The 24,557-nt window shown below is 41.6% G+C and overlaps 1 protein-coding gene across 6 annotated transcripts in view; it reads left to right on the top strand.

Annotated features, from left to right (window-relative positions):
- Positions 1–24,557, top strand: part of BTBD9 (BTB domain containing 9) — a 414,784-nt gene that overhangs the window by 313,645 nt on the left and 76,582 nt on the right. For all 6 annotated transcript variants that reach the window (XM_027958482.3, XM_060403161.1, XM_042237502.2 and 3 more), the window contains exon 9: positions 21,219–21,326. In XM_027958482.3, coding sequence (XP_027814283.1) covers positions 21,219–21,326 — 108 coding nt within the window. The remainder of the gene's footprint in view (positions 1–21,218; positions 21,327–24,557) is intronic.

The raw sequence follows: 24,557 nt of genomic DNA, 5'->3' as shown, positions 1-24,557 counted from the left end.
AGAGAGCTAAAAATTTCCTTTTTATAGTCTAAAGAATACAACAAACATCTAAAAATATGACTCTTCTGGCTTGGATTAAGATTGCCTATAATTCTAGTCAAAATGGAAAAGATATTTTACAAAATTTGCTTCATATCAGTCATGCTGAATGTCGTCTGTCACAGCCCTGAACCAAAGAATTCTTCCTTGTCTTGCTGATCCATGATTTATTTACCAAGCGTTGTTTCTCTCACAGCCTATCTGCATTGCACTAAAGTCTTCAAATATCACCCTCAGACCTCAGAACTCTGATTCCCAGAACAATTGTTGAATAAAAAATTTTATCTGTGGTTCCCAGTAGATGTTAGAGTCTGAACCATGTGAACACTAAGGGGACCAGAAATCCTGGAGCCTAGAAACGATAACAGAGTTTGGGGGAACAGTAAATATGTCTCAGCTAGATTCATCCTAGAGGTATTTCAAGACCAGAAAATATTACTATGGCAACTCAGTTGCTTGTTAAAAATACAGGAAGGGGACTAGAATTCAGATATTCTTTGGAAAAACAGGAAAGGTTAAATCCTCCCCCCTGAAAAAGTGTGTGTATGTGTGTTTGTTTATGTTTGATTTATCTCACATGTCAACCATTTATCCCCCTTGTGCGATTAGAGAACTTGACAGCTAGTCATCATAAACTATAGCTGAATACATGAAAAGAAAAATCCTTTCAGTTTTCAAAGATTAACCCATCAAGAAGACATTTTTACAGAGGATATCAACCCCATTGGACCCAGTATTTTATGTGCAAATATATGTTTAGTAATTATCCAGAACTGTTATTTGAGACCCCTCTAAAACAAATACTTTACCAGTAGTGCTTTAAACAATCATTCTAATAACTGGAACCATTCACCTTGGAAGATCAAATGAAGGGAAAGCATCAATCTACTCCTTCTGTGGTTTGAGTCTGGCGATCTTTTAAAGGCTGCTTCCCACAGGGTTAGGCATGCGGGGTCACAGAAATGGGGCTGTTCTCATGAAGGCTAGCAGAAGTACAGGGCTTTCGGCAAACTGACCAGAATTTCTACAAATTTAATACATCAAACTGCTCAAATCTGTCTTTTGAGTATTAAGTAAATGAAGCTGTTTTGAAATCTGATGAAGGATCACCTTCATTTAAGAAATTACTCCTTGAATTAATATAACACAGTAATCTATCTTTTAAAACCTTCAGTCCTCAGGTACTCTCAAATCAGATTTCCCAGCCACCTCCAGGAGCACACATTTGTCACCTTGTGAAGATGCTTTGGGTGATCTCGGTAGCACCTGGTGTCTGTCTGTCTCTCCCTGCCACCCCCCTCTCAACTTTACGCTTTGTAACCTGGTAACCACAGAGGCACTGGACCATAACATCCTTTTATCTCTGGTTAGGAACAAGCAGAAGCACAGAGATCAAGAACAACTGTTCCACCTCCCCATCTTCTCCATCCATCCATATCCATTGTGCATCCTTCTCTTAAAAAGAGTGATTATGATGACAGACTGGTTGGTGCCCTTAAAGGACTACTTTCAGCAACTTGCCTGGACACTCAGGGCCTTAGGTGGGGCTAAGAAATCTTTTTTTTTCTTGCTGTGTTACGTTTCATGGGGTCGCCAAGAGTCAGACAGGACTGAGCAACTGAACTGAACTACCTCTTTCAACAATGTATCAGATTCAGTATAAGGGCTATTGGTTACATAGATAAATGCAGAGTGTGCTTTTTCTTCTGCCTGGATTTTCTTTCTTGTGCCCTTAAGAGCAAGTGGTAAGGATCCTCTTTCTTCCTTTTACCTTATGATGTCTGAAACTATGTCCCTCAATGATTATGACATTACCAGCCTTGCCGCATTATCCTTTTACTGTAACCAAATACCAGTCAAGACTGTTTCGATTTTCCATACGATTTAATGGTCCTTTTAGTTGTTGTGTCTTTCAGTAGCTCTGGAGGTTTAGCTGCTTCAGTGTCTCAATTTAAAATGTGGAGAGACTGCAGCATAACTTGAGATCCTTTTCTTTTCTCCACTGTGAACATGACAATTACAATTTTTTTTCACAATCCTACAGAGCCTCTTATGGCCTTAAAAAGAAATTGAGAGAAGGCATTGTATCTTCTGGTTCAGCCCACCCTCATTTCCTGAGGTAAATTATAGAAATTTTTTCGTTAAATATTGTGGCTCAGACTTGACAACATTTATTTTTATTCCTAGCCCTTGTGTGCTCCAAAGAAGCTTGCATTTGGCTTCAAATAACAAAGAAACTGATTAAGAAAGACTGTTTATTTATGGCTGCACCATGCTGCTTGTGGGATCTTAGTTCCCTGACCAAGGATTGAACCTGGGCCCTTAGCAGTGGAAATGTGGCATGCTAACCACTGGACCACCAGCGAATTCCCAAGAAAGACTTTTTTTAAATGTTTGCTTTTAAAAAATTATTTGGTTTTGTTTTGCTTTTGTGTATCTGTTTGGTTCTCAACATAAAAAGTATATGGGTGGGTAGCTGCTAGTATTGGTTCTGCAGTTCAGTGAGCTTTTTGATTATCTTGGTCTTTTCCCATTGAATTTTCGCCTCAGAGAAACAAGACAGCTGATACAACTTTAACTACCACGTCTGCATTTAGGCAGGAAGGAGAAGAACAAAGGGAAACACAAACTTTAAAGTGTGGAGAACCCTGACAGTCACGTCTGTCTCTTTTTATTAGGAAAAGCCAAAGCTTTATTTGAAGCCCCACCTAGCCAACTTCCACTTAGTTATTAGCTAGAACTGTCATGCCGTCAGCCCTAGCACAGCTGGCAAAGAAGTTGAGGGTCATAGCAAGGAGTTGGCTCATCCAGTCAATAACTCTGCTGCAGACCCCTACCTCCTGCTTGACTTTTCACATCTGCTTTGGGATTTTTATAAATCTCCATATTTCATATGCTTGGTTATTTTTTAAAAAACAGCTTTATTGAGATATTCATATAATGTATAATTTGCCCATTTAAAGTATATAATTAAGTGTTTTTTTTTCCTATTTACGTTCTAAAATGCCCACAGCTTCTGGATGTATCTAAAACAGTAAATATGATAATTTTACTTTATATTATTCTCAGTTTCAGAAATGTTCTGTAAATAAAAAGCCTATATCTGCTTACTGGGTAATTCTCATCCAAAATGAGAAGCATTACTGCTTATGTTCATTTGATTTCTTATTCATGAAATTTACCTCTTGGAAAAAACTAAATTTCTGTTACAAACTATTACCAGCATTTAATTTACTGCAATTGGTCTTCATGTTTTACCAGCACAGTGAAAGTGGATGTACCTAATAAAATTTGGGAAGCAGGCAAGGTCCTAAGTGCCCTCAAAAGGAAAATACATTTTATTTGGTGTGGTTTTATTCTAGCTAAGTGTATTTTAAACATTTCTGAATTTTTTTAAAAGTTGGCAGTCCATATGGAATCTGTTAACCAGACATATTTGATTAACCAAAATACCTGTTTACCTATACCTCAGGTTAGAGAGACTTGACTTTTTTTCTGTACATATGAAATTCTAATACCAGAACTTCACTGCATTATCCATGTTATTTTGTAATGGTAGGTTAATTATGACGAAAGTCCTGCTAGAGATAACATTTTCAGTTTTTAACATCTGGAGTTTAAAAAGTTAGGCCCATCAGCCCTAGAGTGAAAAGATACATTAAAAGACCTCTGACTTTCCAAGGGAATATTGGACAATAACTGTCTTATCACATCTAGTCTTCTTCTAAGTTCTTGGAATGTGGTGTTTGTAAGATTACAGTGAGTATTTCTGGTTTTTGGAACTTTTGAAATGAGAAGTACAGTAAGTAGAGAGTGGTTGTAGCAATACTACAGTTCTGTCTTGGGAGAAAAAATTAAAATACCCTCTTCTTTCCCTACCATGGTTTCTTGTGCCTTCCCCATCCCTGTTTTACTCCTCCCCCAAGTGGCGGTCTTAGTCAGAGCCTGTAGTCCCTTTCCAGGGGAGACACTGATCAGATGTGTGTGTTTGCAGGAGTGAGAGGGGCCACAGTTCAGCGGAAGCACTGCTTGTGTCTCTTGTCTTCCCCTGGGTCCTGAGTGGCATGGCCAGGGCTAATTCTGCTAATTTGTCTCTCCTCTCTGTTCCTACCTCTTCCCCATCTCTCTCTCCTCTCCTCTATCTTCACAACAAGCAGACACAATCTGTCTTCTCCTTGGACTTTCTTATTTCCTTTTTTATCTTTTAGAGTGGACAGGGTAAGGTTACTACCTCAGCCCAGGGGTAGTTCAGGGCTAGGCAGCAGGGGACCATGATCTGTGCTGTACCCACTCTGCCTCCGTGGTACTGGAAGGTGTATTAAGTTGATCCGTCCTCCATTTGGAAGTGGTAAGAAGCAAGTTTTGTGAGTGGAAGAAGGGACAGAACAGACCTCCTAACTTGCTTTGGGTGAAGCTATTTAGGCATAACCAACTTGAGTATGCCATGCCATGTCCTACATCTCTTGCATTAGAGTTTGGGGCCAAAATTCTACTAGCAATAAAGTGTCCCTTTGCTTCCCACTTGCTGAGACTTTCCTTGGTGGGTGCTTACCTCAGGAACCTTGTGGGAGAGGGTAGTTGTGACCTAAGATAATAGACCTTGTTCCTGAGTCCCTTAGGCACATATCATTTAATTGTCCCCTGATGTCTCATGCAAGCCCTTGTCAACTGTTTTCTCAATATCTAACTTCTGTAATCATTTCATCTCTGAGGATTAAAGTTGTGTTCCAGCTCTTTTCCACCCTATGGACTGTAGCCCACCAGGCTCTTCTGTCCGTGGAATTCTCCCAAGCCAGAATCTTGGAGTGGGTAGCCATTCCCTTCTCCAGGGTCCTGACCCAAGGATCAAACTCAGGTTTGATCTGCATTTCAGGCAGCTTCTTTACCATCTGAGCCACCTGGGAAGCTGAATAATAAAGCATCTATAACCAAATAGTATACTTATTATGAAGTTCATAATAGTCCTGTTAGAAATAGATAAAGCATTATCTATAAAGAATCGTTTGAGAATTAACAGTAACCCAGTGAATAATATCTTGTTGATAATAGCATTCTTGGTAGAAAGGTAAAATTGCTTTGTCATGATTGTGTTTGCTGTAGTGGGATTTTAGCTGTGTATTTTAGTCTCAGAGAAATATAAAGAATTTATAGATATTATTTGGAACTTTTGGGGAAGAACATTGAAATAGAGCCCATCCCTTTAAAATTAGAGAGTCCCTTGGACTACAAGGAGATCCAACCAGTCTATCCTAAAGGAAATCAATCCAGAATATTCATTGGAAGGACTGATGCTGAAGCTGAAGCTCCAATACTTTGGCCACCTGATGGGAAGAACTGACTCATTGGAAAAGACCCTGCTGCTGGGAAAGACTGAAGGCAGGAGGAGAAGGGGACGACAGTGGATGAGATGGTTGGATGGCATCACTGACTCAGTGGACATGTCTGAGTAAGCTCTGGGAGTTGGTGGTGAACAGGGAAGCCTGGTGTGCTGCAGTCCATGGAGTCGCAAACAGTCAGACGCAACTGAATGACTGAAGTGAACTGATTTAAAATTATTTTCATTAAAGGTTCCAAATGAGTAGCTGTGTTAAAACACTAAGCACTATAAGGTTTTTATTGTTCTGTGGTCATAGACTGCCCTGGTCAGCTATCTTGTAAGATGCTTTTTATAATCCCAGGAGACAGCACTGGAGAGATAGCAAGGGGATAGAACCTTACAGATTCGTTTTCTCCTGGTGACTGATAAACAGCCCTGTCTGTCTGATTGGTGTGGTTTAGTGTGTGGTGTCATCTTCCTGAGATAATAGTGTTTTACTGCTGCCACATTAACTGCCTTATTGTTGACCATATAACTTTTGTGTGTTACCTATTGACTTTAATGCTCAAAATCCTCCAAGCCAGGCTTCAACAGTACATGAACCATGAACTTCCAGATGTTCAAGCTAGATTTAGAAAAGGCAGAGGAACCAGAGATCAAATTGCCAACATCCACTGGATCATCGAGAAAGTATGAGAGTTCCAGAAAAACATCTACTTCTGCTTTATTGACTACATCAAAGCCTTTGACTGTGTGGATCACAACAAACTGTAGAAAATTCTTAAAGAGATGGGAATACCAGACCACCTGACCTGCCTCCTGAGAAATCTGTATGCAGGTCAAGAAGCAACAGTTAGACTGGACATGGGACAACAAACTGGTTCCACATCAGGAAAGGAGTATGTCAAGGCTGTATATTGTCACTCTGCTTATTTAACTTATATGCAGAGTACATCATGTGAAATGCCAGAGAAATATCAATAACCTCAGATATGCAGATTGACACCGCCCTCATGGCAGAAAGTGAAGAACTAAAGAACCTCTTGATGAAAGTGAAAGAGAAGAGTAAAAGTGTTGGCTTAAAACTCAACATTCAGAAAACTAAGATCATGGCATCCTGTCCCATCACTTCATGGCAAATAGATGGGGAAACAATGGAAACAATGAGAGCCTTTATTTTGGGGGGCTCCAAAATTACTGCAGATGGTGACTGCAGCCATGAAATTAAAAGACACTTGCTCCTTGGAAGAAAAGCTCTGACCAAGCTAGACAGCATATTAAAAAACAGAGACATTACTTTGCCAACAAAGATCCATCTAGTCAAAGATACGGTTTTTCCAGCAGTCGTGTATTGATGTGAGAGTTGGGCTATAAAGAAATTGAGTGCCAAAGAATTGATGCTTTTGAATTGTGGTGTTGGAGAAGACTTTTGAGGGTCCCCTGGACTGCAAGGAGATCCAACCAGTCCATCCTAAAGGAAATCAGTCCTGGGTGTTCATTGGGAGGGCTGATGCTGAAGCTGAAACTCCCAATACTTTGGCCACCTGATGTGAAGAACTGACCTCTAGAAAAGACCCTGATGCTGGGAAAGATTGAAGGTGGATGGAGAAGGGGACAACAGAAGATGAGATGGTTGGATGGCATCACCAACTCAGTGGACATGAGTTTGAGTAAGCTCTCGGAGTTGATGATGGACAGGGAGGCCTGGTGTGCTGCAGTCCGCGGGTCGCAGAGTTGGACACAACTGAGCACCTGAACTGAATTGAACTATTGACTTTAAATGTCTCTATAACTTCTTCACCCTACTCTGCTGCCTCCATGCTGTTTCATAGAGATCTGGAGGGTCTTGGTCAAGTGTGTGTTTCGCTTGCACTTATCTTTAGTTTGAGAATGTAGCACCTAGGCCCTTCATCAGTTCAGGGAACAGAGAGATTTGGAAATGGTTTTCATTTTTAAATGGAATCTCCCTCCTTCCCTGCCTCTCTCCCTCCTTCCTTCCTTTACCCTTCCTTTCCTTCTTTCCTTCCTTTACTCTTAGCAGAAATACCAGAAATTTGGGGTGAAAAACAAGCTAAGAATTCTCTGTACAGTTGTCACAGTAATAGTGGTGGGATTAGGACTAGCAGAATCTAACAGCTCTGTGTAGAATTTGCTACATGAAAATCTACTGAAAAGTTTGAACAGAAGAAAGGGATTTTAGATGTTTCTGGACTAACCTCAGCCTTAAGCTATGCCTTTATTTCTTGCTTTGGTGCCATAGCTCTTTATTGCTCCATATGAAGAGCTTTAGTTTTCTCTTCCTAGCACTAGCAAACTTGTTTTCATAAAGCACCAGATAGTAATTTTAGGCTTTGTATACTATAGTCTCTGTCCCAGCTGCTCCACTTTGGTGAGAGGGCACGCTGTGTTCCAATAAAACTTTATTTGCAAAAAGAGGCCGCCACAGGCATTGTTTACCAGTGCTCTTATCTATTCGGCTCCATTTCTCACTAACAGCTCTAGTCCATACAGGTAGAAGTGAAGAATTAGGGAAGCCATTTGCCCTTCATGGTTTCAAAAAGTGTGAATGATAATAGTTATTACTCCTTGGAAGAAAAGTTATGACCAACCTAGATAGCATATTCAAAAGCAGATTCATTACTTTGCTGACTAAGGTCCGTCTAGTCAAGGCTATGGTTTTCCCAGTAGTCATGTATGGATGTGAGAGTTGGACTGTGAAGAAAGCTGAGCGCCGAAGAATTGATGCTTTTGAACTGTGGTGTCGGAGAAGACTCTTGAGAGTCCCTTGGACTGCAAGGAGATCCAACCAGTCCATTCTGAAGGAGATCAACCCTGGGATTACTTTGGAAGGAATGATGCTAAAGCTGAAACTCCAGTACTTTGGCCACCTGATGCGAAAAGTTGACTCATTGGAAAAGACTCTGATGCTGGGAGAGGTTGGGGGCAGGAGGAGAGGGGGACGATAGAGGATGAGATGGCTGGATGGCATCACTGACTCAATGGACTTGAGTCTGAGTGAAGTCTGGGAGTTGGTGATGGACAGGGAGGCCTAGCGTGCTGCCATTTCATGGGGTCGCAAAGAGTCGGACACGACTGAGCAACTGAACTGAACTGAATATAAGGCTGTTATTTAAGGATATGAGCATTAATATCAGCATTTAGTTTGGGGTCACAGTATACACCATGCATGACCCAGTGATTTTTCCTACTGTGTTTTAAGGGGGCTGAGCCTTGGCGACCGCAAGAGGAAGTCTGGCAGATGAAGCCCCACCACTGACCTTGGTAGAGTGGTTCTGCTTTTACCTGTTATGAATATTGAGGTTCTTCTTAGATGTTTGTAAAAGGGGTTTTACTACTAAAGCATATTTTTAAAAATATTGGTTTACATTTTATATACACCTTTTTTTTTATGGATACTTTATAAGAAGTACTGAAGGATTTATCATTGTGTTACTTTAGGAACCACAGATCATCCAAATTAGACTCTGTCTCCCTCTCTTCCCTTACCCGCACACCTCGTTTAACAGATTATACATGTGAGAAGATAAGGTTTCAAGATAGCCACAGTTTGGCCTCTGGGCCCGTCTGCTGTGCCACTGCTACATTGTGCCTTGGATCATCCTTGTGTGCATCAGAGGCTGAAGGAGAGCTAGTGGAGCCCTTTGTGGTCCAAATAGGCTGAGGGACAGCTTGATATCCAGAGTGTCGTAGAAGCTACCATTTCCTTCCTCCTTACTCATATTCCTTCTCTCTTTGACCTGACAGGATCCCCCAGCCTCCTGGATGCCCTAAACTATTCGAGTTTGAACTGTGCTTACAGCTAGAATGGTTCCAGCCCTAGCTCCTTCGAAGTTACCCCCAGGGATGTCTCCCAGCCCCTGACACGTAAACACTGTCTGAAGAGTGTTAGTTGTAACAGTTTCCTGTGTGACTCTGACAGGCTGCCTCAGCCAGGTCCCCTCTGCCCTCAGCATGAACCGCAGTGTTGACTCCTGGGGATTCAGTCCCAGAGTCCTGAGGAGGGTCCTGAGAAGCCTGGGATCTCACCACTGTGGGCACAATTCCTTCCTTCCCTGGTTTGTGAGGTTCTTAATCTTTTCTGCCTGTATCTTTCTGAATGTGTCAGGGCAGTGAGGCAGAGTGGGGTGTTGTGTGTGTCTGCAGGGGTATATTCACACGCCCATATGGCTGCATTGGTGCTTGTGTGGTACCAGACCTGCGTTCTCAGGGTGCCTGGTGTACCCTATCAGCCAAACAGAAAGGAACAAGGGGTCCAATAGATAGGGCTTTGGGGCACAGGGGAGGTACATGTTTTTTTTTTCTTAATGAGGAAGGATAAGCCAGAAGAACAAAAGAAACAGTTTAATTCACATAGTATTCTAATGAAGCCTCATGCTGTGCTTGAGTCCAAGTGACAAGTCTGGCTGCAGAGGGCCTTAGACAGATGTGAGTGATTTATTCATCTCTGCCTCCTTCACTCAGATTTTCTCCTTTCAGCCATCCAATATCCATCACCGATTTCTGTGCAGGAGTTTACCCTGGTAGCTTGCCTAGAATACGTTTTGAAGGATTAGCGTACATGGCATGGAGGCTGGCCCCTGTACCCAGCATACTCTGGTGAATATTCATGTCAGCACCTGAGAGGGTTATTTCTAAAAAGGCAGCTCGTGCAGAATACATTCCAAAGAGGGAGTGTTTTTCTCTTGTCTGACGATCCTTCAACCAAATAAACGTGGGAGGGAGGGGAAGCCACACTGCAGTTCCGGTGAGTGTTTATGAGACAGAAGCTGCACCCTCACATCCCTCCCCATTGGAGCCTTCATCTGGGGGCCCCCCACTCTGGGGAAACAGCAGAAGTGATTCCAGAAAAGAAAATGACAACTGCCCATTTAGCCTTTTGTCCCAACACCCACACTAGTTTAATATAATTATGGCTGTTTAGCAGTTAGAAAAGTTAGAGTTATTAACGTTCAGTTGAAAGCGTTTGAATTAAAACTTATGATCTCAGCTTTGAAGACCTGGATCAAGAAAACTGTACTGAGTGGCCAGTGATCAAAAGAATTCCACTGAAAAACATAATTATCCATTTTTCCCCTCTAGCCATTATGAAAGATTACATAAAATCTCACCTTTCTTCTTGCTTTTCACCATTCTTCAAAAGATTTATCACACAGTTACTTATTAAACTAATTGATTATCTTTTGTTTGCAAGTACTTATCATTGTTAGGATTCTCACTCTTACATATTTGTGAAGAAGATGTCATTATTCTCATTAATGTTGTCTTTATTTTAATGGTATGTCATGTACCCCAAAGAGGATTATGATTTGTGAGATACCTCAAACTTCAAATAGAATAATCTGCTTACTCTAAGTGTTTAAATTTTATAGTAGTTGTAACTTACTATAGTTTTATTTTTCTGTTTTAGAAGGTCTTTTCCATGTGAAAGCCTTTACAGAAGAATTTTGTGATGGAAGTTCATTAGAGATGAGACCTAAATGGAGGAAATTTAGATAGAGAAAATATGAGGGAGAGCACAGGCAAGCACTCCATTGTGTAGGAGTAAATATGAGAATAAGTAGGAAATTGGGGGAAGCGACAGAAGGAAAGCAGCCACTTAGCAGAGAGAGGATGTGAAGGTGGAGTAAGCCAGGGCCTGTGCTGCTTCTGCAGAAGGATTGGACACACAAGTGTTTTAAAATCATTTTCAGCAAGAGCTCAGGACTTTGTAGATTGTGCCCTGTGGGAAAGAGAAGAGAACTCAAAGCTGGGGCAAAGATTGAAACCCAGATCTGATTTGGGTGAAAGGTCGGGCTGATAAGAAAGAGAGCCAGCATGGGAAGACAGTGCTGGCAGTGTTCAGAGTGCCCAGAGAAGAGCTTTGGGGAGAACAAATGTAGAGATTACATGACTGGATGGGAAGAGTTCTGCCTTGTAGTTCACCCCTGCTGGAATATTCTCTCGCCTGTAACATTCAGAGTTGAGCCTTCCCACCTTGCTTTGCCCTTCCTTTCTCTCCCTTGATCACCAGGTTGAGAGAATACAAAGATCTGCCTGTAGCTAAACTGTGAGTTCGCCACAGATAGGAATTCCTATGATCACCTGACCCAAGGGACTGAAAAGGAGCTGTGGAGCTTATTAAATATCTCTTTGGCTCTGCCTCTTGGTGCTTCATAGGCTGTGCGCATGTGGGCACATATTAACATGTGGTCATAGGAGGGGCAGGAGAGAGAGCTCAAAAGATGAAATCATAGTGAAAGTTGATGCATTTCATAAATGACCTCTCAACCAAGACTCTCCAAAGTTGTGTGGAGGGGGTGGAGGGCTGGCTGGCATATGTGCGGATTGAAATGTAACTCAGGCTACAGATCCTTGAAAGATGTGCTGGTAACTCATCCTGTGAGAAAAGAGATTTATCTGTAGTTCCGTCTCCTTTCCATCGCCCTGTCCTGTCCCCGTGTCCTCCTCCAGTTTAACTCAGTGGAGCTGACGATGTGTAAGGCACTGTGCTGGGAACCATGTACCATGCGTGGTCCTGGTTCTAGAAGCACGGTTAGGGCAGTTCCTCCTGACTGGACTTTGTCCTGAAAGCCGAAGGGAGTGTGGGACGGGGATTGGGTGGTGGTACGTAGGGCACCTGGAACTCAGTGACTTTCCTTTCCCACCACACTGGGGCCACTTGATTCCACTGGAGTCAGAAATGTAAGTAAAGATCCAAGAAGGAAAATCCCCTACAACTCAGCTGGTAGGTTAGTGAGCTTGGAGCTCTAATTTAAGATACCTGTCCCTTCTCACCCTCCTAGTAATTTCATAGAAGTGCGGGTAGGGAAAGAAAAGCTCACACAAGTGCATACTGCCTTTAGCTGTTAAGGGAAGAAACTGATTCTTGTCTTTTGAAATCCCAGCAGCCCCTCATGGCAAATGGAGCTGAAGTGGAGCTGGGCTTGATCCCTAGGGAGCTAAGCCCTGTGGTCAGGACAGGACCTCTCCATTTCTACCTCTCCCACATCCTTTTTGGATCCTGCTGGTGAGCCAGATTGGGCCAGTCTCACTGACTGTGTCTATACGTCATGATGAGGATGCTGCTGAGATCAAGACAGCTGGCCTTGCTGCAGAGAGGGGAATTGATGATGCCAAATTTAAACATAGGGAAAGATCTGTAAAGGCTGCGTATCTGCTTAGCATGTCACTGCTTGAAAAGGTCTGCAACATAATGAGACTTCACCTTTTAAAATATAACAAAACCATTTGAAATGGTTCCCAGTATTTTGATGCCAGCATCTTGCTTAAGAAAGGGGGCTATATTGAATAGAGTCACCTTAGAAAATAGAAGAAAACAGCTTTTCTTCTCTAGGGCTGTTTGGCCTGGAAAAAATTTTCTCATATATCCACGTCGAAAGCATACAGTGAAAGAATTTGCATCAAATTGGACTGTGTAGGATGAAATCTAAGCCTTGGCTAAAACTTACTTATTAATAAAGGGTTTGCCAAGTGATTGAATAATCTGTAAAAGATTGCTTGGGTAGTATTTAGCCCATGTTAAAAAAAATTAACCAAGTAAGTTAGAAAAATAGATTTGCATTGAAAGCAGGAAATGTGCTGATTATAAATTGTTTTTTTTCCAAAATGTGATAATATATGCAAAAACATTTTGAAGCCGTTGAGATCTGTGTGAATGTGAGGTGAGATTATGATTAGCTGTTCACCATTCGTTCCACACTCAGTATTTATTAAATGTTGCAGCTGCAGCCATTCTGTCTGGTAGTTTGCTGTTATCTTTTATGTCATCACCTAAAACTTGAAATTAAAAATGTAATCCCTCCAAGGAGTGAAATGATGGTCTAAATTAGCTGTTAACAATTGGTAGCTTTGCATTGTCTCAAAGTTGTGGCCCATCCAGCTTTCCGTCTAGCTGTATCCTGCAGGTGTATTCTGCATTTCAGATCACTTCCCTGGGTTATACTGAAGAGGATATAGCATTTAATGAGAGGAAGGCCCCTCCTTTTATTTCCCCCTTTCTCAGTGAACTAACTTACACGGTGGAGCCCAAGTATATATGTGTCTCCTCACCTTTCCTCACCCCGGAGCTTCAGTGACTAAACACAGAAGCTGCCATACCAGACAGCCAAGGGCTTATGCTTACCTTTTCCCACACCAACTGCAAGATAAGATTATGAGCCAGTGTCATGATTTCTTCCTCTCTTAGAGAACTCACCCTCTTAAGACGTATGAAAGATTAAACAATGTCAGACAGTATGTGCACACTCTGATGCCCTCTGACTAGGGTATTTCCCAAGTTCCCCCTCCATCTGGCGAGCAGTCTGCATTTTCTTCTCATGCCCTCTTGGCCCTGCAAGGTTGTGGCCCACATAGAGGCGTGGACCTGTGGTGGTTCCTCCCTGGGAGTTTCCGTGTCTGAATCTGCAGGACAGCTACCTGGTCTGCTCCACGTGCTTTGGTAGGGCGCTGGCTCTTGGCTCCAGGCTTCCGCTGGTAATCTCATGTTGGCCCTGCAGCCAGCTGGCAGCTCTTCTCAGCTTGACCTTGCTCCTCACCTGAGGAAGAATCTACACAATTGAACTTTCTGACAGCTGGCAATAGGAGCCCTCTCATCTTGGGGAAAAATCCCAGTTTCTCACCAGTAAAGTTGTTCCTCTGAAGCTGTACTCATTCCTTCTGGCAGCTGTGACAGGCCCTCTCCTGCCTCTCAGTAGCAGAGCTTATAACAGAGCCTCAAACATGATGTTTGTCTTTCTGCTCCTCATTCAGAAGAGTGACAGAAAGCACTGAATGAAATTGTCTCTTGTGACCAGAACTCCACCACACCTCTCTCCTTTACCCTTGTGTCCGTCACATCTCTCCTGCTTCATGATCGAACCCGGGTCTCTTGCACTGCAGGCGATTCTTCACTGTCTGAGCCACCAGGGAAGCCCTTCATGAGCTCTCCTCCGCCTCCCTCTATTCTGGCAGGTGGTCAGCCCCCTCTGACTCCAGGTAACTCCTCAGCGGCCTCAAGTGGCAAACACTCGCACTGCACTTCACTGCCCTGATCCTGCACTATCTCTTCCTTGTCACTGACACCCCTGCTTTCTCCCCTCCTGCCCTCTCAGTGCCACTGCTAGAGAGAGTTATAAACCACACTGACTGGTCCGTCTTTGTGAGGCCACTCCCTGCAGCACGGCAGGCCTCATGGAACCTATTCTGAAGCCCGTTCTGCCTTTTCTCCCACACTGCAGTCCTCCCACTCTTGGCTTCAACAGAGGCTCTGCTTTCATGTTTCAATGAAAAGGTTGCTGTCCAGAGTGAGCCTCCTCACCATCCCGGTTCTTCACCTCGTCATCTCTCTGGTCCCGTAGCCATCACGTTGTCATTGTCATCCTCATCATCAGAACGTCTCGTTTCTGCCTCGTGCACTCTGCTAGGAGCTTATCTTAGGCCCTTTTGTTTCCAAGTTACAGAAACCAGATGAAGATGGCTTAAGCCTTAAATGGTGAGTTTATTAAAGTGATTGGGAAATTTCTCATGGAACACTGGGGCAGGAACTCCAGTGGCCCCCACTGGGGCACTGGGGACTAAAATCAGATGTTGGTCATCCTGCAAGGAGGCCAGACAACCCTTCCTGGGCCATACCATCTTGTTTGCTTCTCACTGCAGATGACTTTCTTTACTTCTTTGAGCTTCTGATGAAAGAGGGTCCCTCCAGAATGTCTGCATTTTTATCATCATTTTAAATGAACAGCACCAATTATGGTAAAGTCTTACATAATTGTAAATTTTTTGTATGAAATCTGATTGGCTCAGCAAGGGTCAGATGCCTTCCTGTAACAGCTGTGTCTACAGAGCTCAGGAACCCACTACATATACCTTACGGTTGGGCCAGAATCTGTTCTCAAAGAGGGGAGTCACTGGGACTTCCCTGGCTGTCCACTGTTTAAGACTCCGCACTTCCATTACAAGGAGGACAGGTTCCGTCCTTGGTCAGGGAACTAAGATCCTACATCCCACATGGCATGGCCAATAAATAAATAAAAAAATTTAAAAAAAAAAGAGTTACTATGTAATGGATAGGTATAAAAAAAAAAAAACCCAAACCCTGTTCTGCATAGACTTGCAAAAAATTGCAAAATGGAAGAGCCCTTAGAAACCATCAGATGTAGAGCTTTCATTTTACAAGGGATGAAACTGAAGTAAAGTTAAGTGACTTGCCTAGTATCACTTAGTCAATACTCAGTAAATATTTGTTGAATTGTTAATGGAAGACAGTTATTTCTGAAGAACTTAATTTCTGAAGATTTTAACAAAGAATAGTCTGTACAAATTTTTGAGGTCAGAGGTACCTTTCATTTTGTCTGAGAGATTGGAAATGGATCTGATGATAAATTATTGTTATATGGCTAATACCATGGCAGTTGATTTTTCCTTAGTTGTCTGTTTTCACCCACATGGGAAAACTCGGCAAGAACAACTGTCTTGACCCCTGGCCTTCCAGTGGAGTCTCCCACAAATGATGGACAGCTAGAAGGAGGCAAAACAGATACTTGCTGCTGATCCAAAAGATCATTTCAGTGGAGAAGCTGTTGATCTCCACTGTTAAACCTCAGCCATTGTTCACAATCTGGCACAGAATTAATCCCTTAAGAAAGGGATGAAAAAAGTGCCGCTCAGCACAACATAGTTTGTCATCGCATGCATAATGCAGACTTTCCAATTAGAATGCTATAATTTGGAAACTTTCTTCACAGACTGATGAGAGAGCAATTATTTTAAAGAAGGGAAAACTCAGTCCACTGGGTTTGCCTCAAGTCACTTCTGACTCAAGCCGCAAAGACAAGAGTTTTGAAAACATATTCGCTATTGAATTTCGTATCAAAACACTAGCAAGGAGAGCAATTAGTTGCTGTAAACTGACCCCCAGTAATCAATGGTATGCAGCCAGCCAGAGCATTTATGGAAGACGTAAGCGAAATCACATCTGTTAATCAATTTTTTTAAAAACGCCCAGCGCTTCACTGTTTTTCAGGGAAATTCCACAATGAGAATAAGGAAGACAGAGGAGACAACATTTAATATCACCAGGCATTTCATGCTGTGCTCATTAGGTAGAGGGGTTTGTGGCCACAGCTTAAACACAAACTCGATCTGCATCGATAGATCTTGGCCAGCAGCTGCCTTTATGCAGCTCCTTTTGAAAATGGCTTCTGATGTATGGGCGGGGGCGTGCAGATGTCAGGGGTATGTTTAAGGATCTGCTCTCAATTAGAGTCAGAGGGAGTGTGTCTGTCCTGGGCCAGCTCACCTGGCAGACCTTATCTGGCAGATTACAAACCAGAAATATTGCTGTGTTGTTGCAGGTGCAAAGATACAGGAACAGACTTTGCTGGCAGGGAAAGAAGTGAAGGGAGTTGGTGGGCTTTACCGTTGTGCCTTATTAGAACTAAAATTTCTCTCCATGGGAAAAAAAAAAAGAGAGAGATGGAGCCAATTTTTCCTTTGGAGTTTTTAAGCTATGCTTGCTTCCCTCCCCCCCCCCCATTAGTTGAATCAACAGAAGGGTTTTCATTCCTGGCTAAGCCTACCTTCTAAGCAAATATGCATCTGGGCACATAAAATAAATACCTCTTATATCGAGAACAAACTTGTGGCTGCCAGTGGGAGAATGGGGAAAGGGAAGGACAATATAGGGGGAGAGGATTTTTTAAAGGGTTATTTTGGGGTTATATGAAATTGTGTGTGTGGAATTTTTGAAAATTGTAGAGCACTATAGAATTTAAGAGGCTTTCCAGGTAGCTCAGTGGTAAAGAATCTGCTTGCCAATGCAGGAGACATGGATTTGATCCCTAGATTGGGAAGATGCCCTGGAGAAGGAAATGGCAACCCACTCCAGTATTCTTGCCTGGAAAATTCCATGGACAGAGGCGCCTGGTGGGCTACAGTCCATGGGTCACAAAGAGTTGGAGGCGACTGAGCAGATAGACGCATAGAATTTAAAGAATGTTTTCATTTAATTAAAAAAAGAAGAATCTCTCTTTAAAACTCCTAAGTGTAGGTGAAGACAACCTAAGATCCATCAATGTCCCTATTCCACCCTGACCTCACATTTTTAGCCTCCAGGGACTCTTAATAGAGGACTAGTGAGATGTCTCAACCAGTATGTGCACTTGGCTGCTGTTCAGAAAAAAGAATTTAGGCCAGGAGAGATTATTGAGGTAAAGATCGATAGAGTAGGCTAATAAAAATTAATATCATCAGCATCCAAACTGTGATAGGCAGTGGATTAATATCCTTTAAATATAAAGGGCATCTTGTAAGTCATTAACAATGAATAAATATAAGTAGAAAATGGGTAAAAATGTTCAAGTTCAATGATAAGTAAAAAGCTGCACATTAAAGTAATGAAATATATTTCATCTATCAAATTGGCAGTATTTTAAAAGATAATACACAATATTGGTGATGATGTACGGAAGCAAAGCATCTTTATACACTGCTGGTAGTATGAGTATAAATTGGTACAGCCTGTCATTGGGGGCGAGAGGACAGGTATCCAGCTATTTTATAATACATGTCAAGGTCTAATAAACCCTGTTGCAGGAGTTTTACTTATAGCAACTTTCAAAGACAGTAATCACAGATCTAGCTTAAGAATGTTCATCACAGAGGTTTCATAACAGTACAGTATTGTCAACTACCTAAATGTCCAACAATAAGAGAACTATTTAGATAAATTCTGGGATATCCATACAGTAAAATTCTATGAAATCAGTACATAAGATGAGGGGAAATATTTGATGATGCCCCAAAAAAGTTAGTAAAAAAGAATATTCATAATAGATCATTAAGCAAAGAAGCCATTTTTACCATGAGTGTGTTTACAAAATTACTGGAATTATGGGTGATCTTCATGTTACATTGAAAGAAATTGGAAGACTTCCGTTGTGGCTCAGCTGGTAAAGAATCCGCCTGCAATGTGGGAGACCTGGGTTCAATCCCTGGGTTAGGAAGGTCCCCTGGAGAAGGGAAGGGTTACCCACTCCAGTATTCTTGGGCTTTCCTTGTGGCTCAGCTTGTAAAGAATCTGCCTGCAATGTGGGAAACCTGGGTTCAATCCCTGGGTTGGGAAGATCCCCCGGAGAAGGGAAAGGCTGCCTACTCCAGTATTCTGGCCTGGAGAATTCCATGGACTGTATTGTCCACGTACACGACTGAACGACTTTCACTTTCACTTTCATAGAATAAGTTACTGTAAGACACGATATGCACAACTTTAAAATTCTTTTAATCTGCTATTACTTTAAGAATCTCTGCTAGAGCATTTATGAAACTTACATATAATTGGTTTTCCTTTTATCTTCTCTGTATCCTATATCCTTGGGGCAATCTTTTTCTGTGAAATAGTTCAAGATCTGGTTAGAGTCTAACCCAAAAGGGACTGATTATTTTCATTTGGATATACTGGTAGAAACACTAACTCATGATTATCCAGAAGGATATGGATTATGTTAAGCCTAGCTCTCCATAAATAACCAAAATTCCATTGGGAAAGCAGCCTCAACAGCATCTCTCAAAAAGCCTGTGACCAGGGCTGTTAAATAAAGTGAATGTTAATTATTTTGAAGGTTTCCCCCCCCCCCGGTTTTAATCTACTCTGGCAGAGTTATGAATGATTTCAGCCCAGAACATATATGGAACATATGCTATATAAACAGAGCCCACATGTTTGGAGTAGAATTTTTTTTTAAAGAGAGAGATCAACCATCTTTCTAATAGGCTCATATTCATCTTGAGAGCAGGCAAACATAGAAGCAAAAAGTACATTTTTAAAGTTAAAAAAATAAAATAAAAGTTACTCAATATAAATTATAATAACACAGACTAACTGCATAAAAGTACTGAGACACTAGAGTAATATTTGAGGAAATGACTAATGAGAGAAATGATTCACTTTCTTATCAAGCATGCTGGTTTAATCTACAAGTAAAATTATTGGACCCTAAAAACAAGAGGGTAGATTCCAGTCTGATTGATTCAGAGTACTTTGAGAGATTAAATGACTCAGATGAGCTCAAGAGAATCGGTAGTATTTACAGTATTACACATCTGTTTATGCTTTCCAAAATCTTTTAACAGTTTTCTCTACTTAAAAGATGGATTCTATCATGTTAAATAATACGGATTTCATCATTGATAGCAAACAAAATCACAACTGAAAGCAAGGAACAGAGGGTAAGAGGAAAGGGGAACACAGCGGCACTTCTCATCTTCAGTAATAGCTTTACAGGTGGCACCAGAGGTGACCCTGACCTCGTGCAGAGGACTTGCATGGATGGGAATTGCAGGATTAAGAGGAAGCAATACAGACTGCCTTAGTAGAGTGATAGGCTGTAAGTTGCCAGTTATGCCCCACACACATAAACTCGGAGTGAAGAAAACATTTGACAGACTACGGAAGAGGGCTTTTGTTAGGACACCAGGTTGGAACCATCACTGAGTTCGGACAAATTCCCTATCAGCTTTTAAGCCTCACTTTCACTATATATCGTTTGATGAGAACAATAATGCTTGCTAAGAGGATTTTTGCAAGGATTTAATGTTATGTAAAACATTTACTATAGGGCCTGGTACACAGTTAGCATTAAAGAAATGTACCATTATAATGATAATGATCATTGTTGTAGTTGTTGCAAATAATGTATTTGCCCAGCAGATATTCATGGAGTGCAGGCACTGTATGAGATGCTATGCCAGGTCCTGAGTGTGGAAAACTAGTAAGACATAGACGCTGTGTTTAGGGAGCTCACTCTGTTCTAGCTAGTGGAGGAGACAAGTGTGCATGCCCAGCTGTAAAACAGTAAGATAGGTATCTTGTATGGGAAGGACTTCTGAGGCTGAAATGATAGAAAACAGTGGTCTCTCACCAGAGCCTCACTGTTGGAGGCAAAATGCTGGACTGCACTCTAATGCATATTATACTATTTAGAGTCTTTTTTATTCTGTTGTTTTAAACTGAGGAATAACACACATATATTACACAAAACTTTTATAAATAGCTTGATGAATATGAATATTTGCATGTGTATATACCCATGTAGCTATCACTAGATCAAAATTATCCCATTTTCAGTATCTTAGAAGGCTCCTTCACCCATTCACAGTCATTCCTTCCCCAAGAGGTAGCTACCGTTCTGACTCTTGTCATCGTAGATATATCTTGTTTCTTTTGAGCTTCTGGTAAACGGGATCACATAGTCAATGCTTTTGGTTCTTATCTGAGCCAAGAAGGGGTATAGGAACAGGACCAACATAATCTTTAAGAAATAAAGATTTCCTGATGAATATATGTTTGCCTGTATCTCCCAATCAGGTAATCTTACCAAAGCTATGCAGGAAGTCTGGAATGTGAAGGAATCTGAAACATAATTAAGGTCATTGGGACATGCTAGTAAGTACTGCTTAGAATACCCATTAGAAAGCACAGGTTTCCCCATAAACAGTGGTCTCAAGAATGTTACCTTTGTTCAGCCCAGACAACTGGAGGTGAAGGCTGAAAGAAGCACGAAGGAGGATTTGGGGAAGTCTCCCTGATCAGCTCATGTGAAGATCTTTGCCACATGGGAGACAGAGGCTGCCTGGTTGGGTGCCTTGTGAAATAAATACCTAAAGAAACAAGCCTCTCCCTGCAGACTGACTCTTCCTTTCATCATACTTTTGTTGGGGATTCACTTTCTTTCCTTGGTCCTGAAAGTGTGTGGGGCAGGAGAGACCAATTAGAAGGACAGAGAAGACATGAATCCCCTCACGCCTACAGCCTAAGGAAAGAGCCAGGCAGAGTGCTGACCACCTTCTTGTGTCTTCTTCTGCTCAGGTTATTGCTGTGGGACTGTGACGACCGGAGCTACAGCTACTATGTCGAGGTTTCCACCAACCAGCAGCAGTGGACCATGGTGGCCGACAGAACCAAAGTCTCCTGCAAGTAAGTGCCAGTCTTTCAGGAATATATGCTACTTTAAAAGACAGTCTTTCCACTAGACTCAGGAAGTTCCAATGAAAAGTCAGATCTGGAATCATCAAATTATATTCTTGCTTGGAGGTGAAAGCATTCTAAAGATCCTTTACTTCAGTTTTGACTATTAAATACTTGTATGAAAATTTATATGACCAAAGAGGTGGTCCTTATTTTGTGGTTTGAACTTGACTTTTTAAAATGGCACGTACCTAAGCAGGGACAAGAAAGATACTTTCCACATGCAGTTCTCTCTCAGTTCTTCCCCCACATCCCACACTAGCCCTTTGGGACTTTTTTCTTCCTTAGAGATTTTTGCTGATGCTATATACAATTAAGTAGGATTCTGGGACTCTCACCTCTTCCCCACCTTCATGTCTTTCTCAGGGTTACCTTTAAATATTTATCTCATCTCCATGTTAGTTACACTGTTGCCTAAACTAAGGAAAGTTTGTACCTTAGGTCTCCGTGGGAAACAGACAATGCGTATGGCATCTGGGCTCTGTCTGACCTTATCTGGTTGTGGGGGATGCCAGGCGGAAGGGTTCTGAGTTCTGACCAGCCTAGAACCATGTAAATGTAACTACTGCTCAGATGGAGATTAGCATATTTGCAGTATCCTAGAAGGTTCCCTCATACCTTTTCCCAGTCATTACCTGAAAAGAGCGCAGTGCCTTTTTGTGTGGAGACCAGTGCTCTTGGAGGCAAGATAAAGCCAGCAGCTAATATTTCTTCTTTTTTATTTTAATTGCAATATGATTCACATACCATAGAATTCACCCTTTAAAATTGTGCAGTTCAGTGGTTTTCCATGTGTTCAGGGTTGTGCCATCATCACTATGACTGTCTAATGTTCCAAAACACTTTCATCACCCCAAAAAAGAAACCTCCTCCCACTAGCAGTCACCCCATTTCCCTCCACCTCCCACAGCCCCAGTACTTTTCTGTCACTATGGATCTGTATATTCTGGACATTTCATATAAATGGAGTCATATAGTATGTGACCTTTTGTTCCAGGCTTCTCTCACTTTGTATAAGGTTTTCAGGTTTCACTCATGTTATAGTATGTGTCAGTACTTCATTCCTTTTTATGACTGAATAGTATTCCATAACATGGGAATATATAAATAACACATTTTGTTTATCCATTTATCAATTGGTGAACATTTGAATTTTTCTGATTTTTGGCTATTATGAATATTGCTGCTATGAACAATCCTGTACAAGTATTTGTGTGAACATGTGTTTTCAGCTGTCTTATGAATATACCTACAAGTAGAGTTGTTGGATCTTATAGTAATTCTGTGTTTAAGATTTTGAGAAACTGCCAACCTTTCCCACAACAGCTGCACCATTTTGCATCCCTACCAGCAGCGTATCAAGGTTCAGTTTTTCCACATTCTTGCCAGTGCTTGATACTGTCTGGTTTTTGTTCATAGCCATTCTAGTGGGGTGGTGTCTCCTTGAGGTTTTGATTTGCATTTTCCTAATGGCTGATGATGTTGAACATCTTTTCAAGATTTTATAACAGTATTAATGATGGCTTGTTTGCACCATTATTATATATTAATTATATAGAACATGTGTACTGGTTAGAGTAACACTTGCTGCTGTGACAGATAGTGGTTTCAGTATGTCAGCAGCTTAACACAGCAGTGTACTTCTCAGTCAGGAGTGTTCCTGGCTGTCAAGTGACTCTTCACAGATGATTGAGGGACCCAGGTATCTTCCTTCTTGTGGTTCTGCCATCACTGAAGGCCTCATCAGCATCATCTGCTTCTGGCTGGCAGATGGGGAAAGAACAGAGAGAAGATAACCCTGGCTCTGAAAGCCTTGACCTGGGTGTGGTGAACATCACTTCCACTTCCATTTCATCAAGGAGAGCTGGTCAGGTGCTACTCTAGATGCTAGTAGGACTGGGGAAAGTAGTCAGCTCCTGGCTGAGCAGCCGCTTCTCAGGGGAGCACACATCTTGTGGCCATCTCTATGATAGCATAAGAAAACTCACAGTTATTTAGTAACTAGTATTTCTTCACTGCGTGTGTTTTACCTTATTTTGTCCTGAATATAAATCACCTTGTGTGGGATATTGTCCCGATTTTATAAAAGAGAAAAGGAAGATCTCTTTCACCTGGATCATGTTGCTGCCTTGAACCCAAAGCATTGCTAAACCAAGCTAGATGATCAAAATTGTAAACTGAAGTGATTCATTTATTTCCAAGCTCCCAGAACCCTTTTTGTACACCAGAAAGGCCTTCAAGGCCCATGAACCACCACCAGTGTTCTCTTTCCAGAGTCATTGCTGCTGAGTGTACAGCTCACAGACCAGGCGCTCTGCTTCCTCATCTTTTACACATCTGCCTGGTTACAGTCACCCATCTCTCCAGTCATTTTATGTGTTACAAATTGGATTCCTCATCTCTTTTGTGTCCCCCTTTTGAAGATGTTATACAGTTGGGTTTTCAACAAGGACTGGTTGGCTAACTACTGACAAGGTACATATCATAATGATTTTGTATTTATTTAAATGGTTTTCCTTGACTCTCTCATTCGATCCGCTCCCAGTAGTCTTGCATTAAATCATGAGCATCTGTTTTTCCTCCTTTTAATTTTTTGTTTCCATTAGTTGGTGGAGTTCAATAATTTTAATGTTTTTTCCCTTGTATTTTAGCACTTAGATGCTATAGCAGTAAGTGTTTTAAAGACTAATAAATAAATAATATATAAGAACAAGAGTAATAGCAAGAAGGCAAGTGTCTGTTAACCCTCTAGGAATCAGTGGAGTCAAAGATTATGATTTCATGTTTATAGACGTTACCTGAGCCTGTTGTGCCTTCCATTTTTGAGTAAGGTCCTAAGGGATATAGTAGCAGATATGCAGATGATAAAAGAAGAAAGCCTTTCCTTTTGAACTAATGTACTCTAGAGCAGTCCTCAAGAGAGGATCCTATTAGCTTCAAAAATTATAGCCTAGGTGATTTTTCTTTTTTTTTTTTTTTTCAGTGAAATAAAGTATGTGAGTAACATAAATGAAATTCTATGGGACCTTTAGAGGTCATAGCCCTGCCTCTTGATAGCATTCTGCCTAGTCAGGGAATCAGGGGACAGATTTTTACTGTCCTCCGAAAAAGACTAGGGAATGAGATTCTCCGATGTCTCCTTGTAAGTTCCTGCTCCTGGAGTAGGATAGTTTCTTTTTT

Source organism: Ovis aries, chromosome 20 (genome assembly GCF_016772045.2).
Source record: "Ovis aries strain OAR_USU_Benz2616 breed Rambouillet chromosome 20, ARS-UI_Ramb_v3.0, whole genome shotgun sequence".
Lineage (NCBI taxonomy): Eukaryota > Metazoa > Chordata > Mammalia > Artiodactyla > Bovidae > Ovis > Ovis aries.
This window is presented reverse-complemented; position numbering and strand designations above follow the sequence as displayed.